At 27.6% G+C, this 7,397-nt stretch overlaps 2 protein-coding genes across 7 annotated transcripts in view; one reads left to right on the top strand and one right to left on the bottom strand.

The window, feature by feature from the left end:
- Positions 1 to 2,085, top strand: part of orb (polyadenylation element binding protein orb) — a 34,866-nt gene extending 32,781 nt beyond the window's left edge. For all 3 annotated transcript variants that reach the window (XM_014424792.3, XM_014424794.3, XM_014424795.3), the window contains one exon: positions 473 to 2,085. The gene's annotated coding sequence lies outside the window, so the exon portion shown is untranslated. The remainder of the gene's footprint in view (positions 1 to 472) is intronic.
- The window catches only part of Pex11c (Peroxin 11c), a 7,707-nt gene continuing 2,005 nt past the window's right edge, over positions 1,696 to 7,397 (bottom strand). For 3 of the 4 annotated variants that reach the window (XM_014424717.2, XM_014424715.2, XM_014424716.2), the window contains one exon: positions 1,696 to 1,888. In XM_014424717.2, the coding sequence (XP_014280203.1) occupies positions 1,696 to 1,888 (193 nt within the window). Of the gene's footprint in view, positions 1,889 to 2,058; positions 2,220 to 7,397 lie in introns of those variants that run through there. The other variant, XM_067051524.1, reaches the window with a different exon arrangement.

Raw genomic sequence — 7,397 nt, 5'->3', positions numbered from 1 at the left:
AACTGAACTTATGTGATATCATCAGAAACACTTAGAATCAAAATTAAATCTATTGGAAAGTGTTGTGGATGTATACAATCGTTTTTAAATATTTCCAATGTCACTAAAAAGTGTAAAACATTATATAAATATCTTCAAGTTATGTAGGGCAAAATATTTCTAAATATGTCAAATATTTTACATTTATTGCTCAAAAGCTTAATTATTACTGGAAGAAACTGAATAGTAAGGTATTGACTAAAAAGTTGATTATTGTTGAATTACTATGACGATATCAATACACAAGTTATCTTATACAAAATGTTTTACATGTCGTCAGGAAACTTAATTTTAATACTTTTTTTCTAATTAGAAAATTTAAATACCAGGAATATTTAGTCCTGGACCTCTTTAATAAAGTAAAATAAAATACATATAAAAATAGATTGTTTTGTAGTTTGATGATAGATATACACATGTACTATTTTCTTAGGACTTTGAAGTGAGCAGCTGCTTCTATACCAGAATCTTGTTAAACAATGACATGAGTTGGGATTCTTAAGAATATCGCACAGGAAGCGTACTACAATAAATAATTGTTTGTTGCTTGTATAGGATTTTGGTTTTGATTTCTTACTTTTTTTTGCTTCTAATTTTTAAAGAAACTTGTCCTGTTATATTTTTTTCTTTTGTTGACATTTTATATATTTAATGTTCTTAATTATGTTTGTAATTGTTTGTAAAGTTGCATCATTTTGGTGTGTTCCTTTATATATCTGTTAAAATTTGCATTTTCATTAAAATAGCAAATATTTATAAATTATAAATATATTTTAAAAAAGAAAAAAAAAAGTGTCAATTAATATTGACGAACATTTGTAAATTGTAGCTGTTCTTTAGAGTTTTTAAAAGTTCCTAATTTATTTATTATCCTTATAACTAAGGAGATGAAAGGGAAATCTTGATGAAGAAAAGTGTTTTTGTGATATGTTTTATCTTTTATTTGACTTAAAAGTGCATTATGTTCCAAAGTGAGTGATCGGTTTATTTTAATTTTACACTTGTTGTCACGGTGATGGTGTTTTCAATATTTGGACACTTTGTTTGTTATGAATATTATTCTATATTATATTTATAAGATTTTGAAGAAAGATATTTCTATTTTTCTCAAATAAATAAATAATTCAACCCAAGGGTTATAAATTGATATTTTTGATGACTTTGTTTTATTTGATTTTTGAAAGAAAAAAAGTATAAATATAAAAAAAAAGTGTTTAAAATAGTCATAATTTCAAATATGTTATTTATATATTGCTAGAAACCAACAGTTATTTTAAAAATATTATATAAGTATGTTCTATAAATGGCAACATAAAAATGTTTAAAGAGTAGTATGTAATATTTATATATTTAATGACATCATATCAAATTCTAAAGAAAGTTTTAAAAAGGTTGGATTAAAAGAAAAAAAAATACAAAAATATTTATTTATGAACAATTGTTTAAATATAAATATATTTGCTGGCAAATAAGATTATGTTATTAGTTAAATAATTAATTCTATTATATAAACAATGTATTTTATCATTTTGAATTTTTTTTTTTAAATCACAGAATTAAATAAGTACATTCTTTTGAACGGTTTTCTAAATATCAAAATATTTATACATCGGAGGCTGTTGCTACAAAAAATGCAGTGGGATGACAGGTTTAACTTCATGCTGACTGATAGATGCTGATGAGCGAGGATACAACTCCTAGGAGGCCAATATGCCATTGGCGAAGCTTGCCCGCCCAGAGGAAGCCAGTTGGAAGCCAATGAACTGCATGAATGAAGTCCAAAAAACACCTGGCGGCGGTGAGAAGTTCTGATAACTGGGCTTGCCTCAGCCGGCGGAGCACTGCCTCGCTGGAAGAAACTATCATTAGCAGCGGCTGCCGATGAGGCAAAATTGTTAGGTTTTAAGGAGTTTATATACAGATAAGTTTAAAATAAAGTTTTGTGCTTGGAGAAATTTTTTGAATAAGAAAACTATATATATATAATATGTATGTAATAACAAGCACACTAACTTTGCTCTGTTGTAATAAATTTTTGCATTAATATTTTTTGATTTATCAACCCTCATAATTTCCTTTTTCTATAAAATTAAGGTTGATAAATATCAAATAATAAAAATTTGACACCCTTATATATTTGTGCGCCTGAATATAAAATTCAACATTCAGAAGAAGTTAATCTAAAAAAGAAAAAGATACATTTATTATGAGGACATTTTTAATCAAAATGAGTATAATTTTAACCATTATTCTAAAACCAATACCATGTCTCAGTTTTAGAATGACTGGTATGCTAACAATGAGTTGGACCAGGGGCATCCTCCAGCAGTTACATAATAATATTAATATGTCAAGTCAGAAAAACCAATCCCCATTTCCATTCCATAATGTATAATTAAGTTCATAATTACATGTCATTCACTAGTCATCTAGTTTCGAGTGAGGTGCAGATATAAAATTGAATAGGTACAAAAAATAGTTCGGATTGTAAATTTTCTAAGGAAAAAAAAGGTGTTATATATTTGATTTTTACTTTGTTATATGTTGACATATTCGAACATAAACTTTTTATTTTTACTTTGTTATATGTTGACATATTCGAACATAAACTTTGATTTTGATTGCATACATATTCGGTCTACAGATAAGCATAGTTAACAATTTATCAGAGAATATTTTAAAATAAAAATAATGTACCCAGTTTTTCCTTAAGAAATTAAGAAAAGAAAAATTCATTAATTATGGATTTATTCATTATATTTAAAATTTTTATGATGAAATTTTGATACTTGTCGTATAGGCTTGAGCCATGTAATGTTTATAATAAATAGTTTTTAGGATAGGAGACTGAACATAAGTATGGATTATTACTATCAATATGGTCATTGAATTCAATTATGTTTATACAGCTATTGTTAGCACCAATCTATTCCCCAGCCTATTTAGTGAAACAAAGAAGTAATGAAGTAATGCAACTTCATAGCCATGGAAACAAATTCAATACACAAAAATGATTGGTTAGTAACTTTAGAAAATATCTCTTAAAGGGGATAGAACAAGAAATGATAGTAAAATCTATTACATAACTGTTTTTTTTCACAAAAAAAGTTTAAATTCACTAATAAGGTGATTTCATTTTTTAAGGAACTAAACAAAAAACTGTGGATTATTACTATTGGTATGGTCATTGAAATCAATTATGTTTGTACAGCTATTGTTTGCAACAATCAATTTCCTAGCCTATTTAGCGAAACAATGAGGAACAAATAAATTAATATTACGTAATATTGTTTGTCGGTTTTATTTTAGTGATAGGCCTCTTTGTATTTCACATAAATATTGGATATTAATGTTAATCCTTAGTCATGTACTCATCATATGCATGAAACAGGCATGTTTAACAAAAATTGAATACGGGTGTAAACAAATAAAAGTTTTAAAAAAATTGAATTAAAATAATACAGGTGTGATTTAAAAATTATGATACAATTCAAGTTAAAGGGATTTGGGCCATTTATGGCCAAGAGAGTTAAAGCGTCAACTTTGGCTGCCTCATTACAGCAGGAGAGCTGGTTCAAATCTGCTCTGGAGGGTTGACTTATATTTCATTGCGGTTTCACGAAATGAAAATTTGATCGTCTATCATAGTCAGAAAAGGTTGGTTACATGTAGATTAACCCATCAGATGGTATGTTAGAAATGACCATGAAGTCATAAAAAAAAAGTTATTAAGATCTAAAACAAAAATTGCTATACTTATAAAAAAAGTGCACTAACAGTTGTAAGCTTTAGAGAAAGAATGTAACAAGCCACAATTTTGAAGACTTATTATTTTGTATACAATATTCTTTTTTTTTTCTCTAAAGCGGCGATGATTTTTTTCAAGATCACACTTAACCACCAGAGATTTTTCCCTAATTAAGGGTGTCCAATTTATGAGGCTAGATAAAGAAAAAAACCTTTAATTTATGAATTGAATGTCCTCACTCCATTGATTTTCACAGTTAATGGTTTTATATATTCCAAAAATGTGCTAAACCTAAACTATTATTTTCTAGTTTAAAATATGGTGGAAAATACCATTCCATTATTGATATTAATATGAATCTACAAAGTAATCAAAGCCTTTCAGTATAGTATGCAGCAATGTGAAATCGTCTCAATTCCCCGTGCCTACTCCATTAATTTTTTTTAAAGATCCTCCGAAGCTAATGAAGAGAGAATTTCATCTCACTTCAAGCCTATGGCAAAACAGCTCCAACATGACTGCCTAATGCCATCCATGTATCTCAATTTGTGCGATATACTTAGTTTCATTATTAGAATATTTTATTTTAGAATATTCACTATAACTCCCTAGGTAGTACTGCTTAAAATATACTAAAATATATTACTAGATGTTTTCCTCTGGAACTATGGATAGTTATGCAGCTTCCTTGAACTCTCATGGACAGGTAAATCGAATAGGTAAATTAATTGTATAGCTCTTCTGTATTTCTATATTATTTATAAAATCCTCACTCCTTAAGTGTAATTGAAAATCCTTTCAGCTAGGGAGTGAGAACATTTCCAACATGATTGGAATCTATTTTTTAGTAGCTGTTTATAGATCTACTTTTCTTATTCATAATTATTTTACATGATCTACATCCTTCTCTCCATAAATAGGAAAAGATACAGAAAATATTTTTATATTAAAATAGTTTATATTTTAAAAATTGACTAATTAAAAGGTAGCAGATTAACTTCGGCCTCTCAACTATTTTTAATGCCAGTCTTCTTGTTAAACATTGACATCGAAAATAGCCGAGAGGTTTGAACTAACCTCTTAGATTTTGATCAGAGTTTTGAACTATTAATTATTAGCATAGGCTGGGAAGGAATGTTAGAGGAATAAGTTAAGAAAATTGGACTTCCTCTTCAATCCCTATTCCAGAGATAAGAAATTTTCTGGGGTAAGTTTTCAAACCTTGAATGTTCCTTGATTCTGGAACTTTTTTAATGCAACCAGACAGGAACATTTTATCATTTTAGAACACTAAGTGTCTTAATTGTGGATTTAAAATCAATTTGGATGCATTTGAAAACTTTGGAGAAGCAATAAGAAAATATTTATAGTATAGCATGATTGTAACAGTTCACAAAGTTCTACATCAAACAACTGATTTAAATATAAAAATAATCCTATTAGGTCATGCGTATGAAGAAGTCCAAGAACCCAGGAATAAAGACGAAAGGAGATTCAGCCTTGTTGGCTTAGAAAAATTCAAGAATAAATACCATTACTCACTTATTAAATAACTTCTTTTTTTGTTAATGACCCCCTTCCTGGTCATTTCTGACAGTTAAGGGGGTTAGGTTATCTAAAGGTAACCAACCTTTTCTAACCATGGTGGAGTTCAAGTATTCATTTTGTCGGACCACCACAAGATTAAAGTCAACCTCTCAGGCTGTTTTGAAATAGTGCTTCTGCAGTAACGAGGTATCCCTTAACTCCCTCAGCCTCAAACAATCCTTATTAAACAGACAATTACTTTCATCAGACACTGTCATTGCAGGTATGCGAAAAGGAAAAACCACTTGTCAATCACTTTTCCCTCACCTAAAATCCCCAAGATGGGAGGACAGTGATAACCTGTCCAATACTAATTATGGCAGCTCAGGGCTGATATTAAATTCTTAGTGGTGAGTTCTCACAAAGTTATTAATATTAAAGTAGCAAAACTTGTAATTTCGCTTTGAAAACTCCAGTCATTAAATATTTTAAATTTTATTTGTTGATTGCTATATTTTGTTTTTATTTTCCTGTTAATCGGAACATTTAATAAGTTTATTATATAATAAATCTATACTTGTGATAGTACAACATAATTTTATTATTGCGTTGAATGAATACAAGATGAAGAAAATTTAATTTAAAAAAAGAATGTTTCTCATAATTTTAAGAATAAGTACTTTTTCAGACAATTTTTAATATTTATTATTTATGAAGTGTCTTAATTTGACTGGTGGGGCACAAAAAAATCACTAAAACCAGATTCTAAAAAGGTTTGGTATTTTTCTCTTCCTAGAAAGGCAAAATTACTTAATTTATGATGTGAAAATAAAGATCAAGTTTCTTTAGCAGGTGCTTGGAGAATGAAATTTAGAGAAAAGTATGAATAAATTACGCACCAACTATAGATAAAGGATAACCTACCCTAATAATTGAATATCTAAATTCAATATTATATGTAATATCAATTGTATAAATGTATAGCTATTGGGGATCTAGTGGCTTGGAAGACCATTCAGTCCTCCATCAACTGTAGATAAAGGATAATGTAACCTAATAATTGAATCTCTAAATTCAATATTATAACTAATATCAATTATATGTATGTTTAGCTAATGAGCATCTAGTGGCTTGGAAGACCATTCAGTTCTCCATTAATTATATTTTTACTTGTTTATCATTTAATATGAAATATTCTTTTCACCACCATATTGTTGCTTAAGGAAATGTAGGAATTAGATATTTTGAAATTCCTCCATTACAATATATTTCAGTTTAGTATTATGTAGCAAATTTGGTCATATTTTATTTTGAATACTAAACTTCAATAAGAATTTTATAAGTTCAATAGTTATTTATAAGTCATTTTATTCATCAATAAGATCAAATGATTAGTCCCCAACAGTTATTCACAAATTAGTTTTTATTAAGAGATAATTTTTCTATTGGAAAATTGATGTCACGAAAAAAAAATACTTGTATATATTATAAATATATCATAATTATTATAATGTAATAAGTATATTATATAATTATAATAAATATAAGTAATTAGTAAATAATAATCAAATTCTTAATTCTGAATTATCTGTTGGAACAAATTTTAAATTTAAATTATGACCGTCTGTTATATATTTATGCTCCAATATTTTGTTTGTTCATGTCTTCCCTTTTAAATAAATTCTTATCAATTTAAGAATTAAATTTATGTAAAATGTATCATAGACAATTTTTTTTGTTAAATATACACATTGGTATTAAATTGACTATTCACAAGCTCAACAACAGTATCCACAGAAGCTTGTAATCAATAGGTTTGGTTCTAGATTAAAAGACATATTTCTACAATGTCTCATTACTTCCATACCAATATATGATATTGTACTTAAAATCATTATCTTTTGAAATTATATTATATGGGAAACTAGATTTGTCAATCAGCCTCACTTTTTCATGCTTTGCATAATACGTATTTAGTATTTAAAAATTAGAATACTCTTATACTTTTCTACCATTATTTCCCATGAATGCAGTTTATGTGGTACAAGAAATATCAGTTTAAGGTAAGATACAATTTATTTAT

This window comes from Halyomorpha halys, unplaced genomic scaffold, assembly GCF_000696795.3.
Source record: "Halyomorpha halys isolate HHAL.00 unplaced genomic scaffold, Hhal_1.1 Scaffold478.1, whole genome shotgun sequence".
Taxonomy (NCBI): domain Eukaryota; kingdom Metazoa; phylum Arthropoda; class Insecta; order Hemiptera; family Pentatomidae; genus Halyomorpha; species Halyomorpha halys.
Note: the sequence above shows the minus strand (reverse complement) of the source record. Positions and strands in the feature narration are given on the sequence as shown.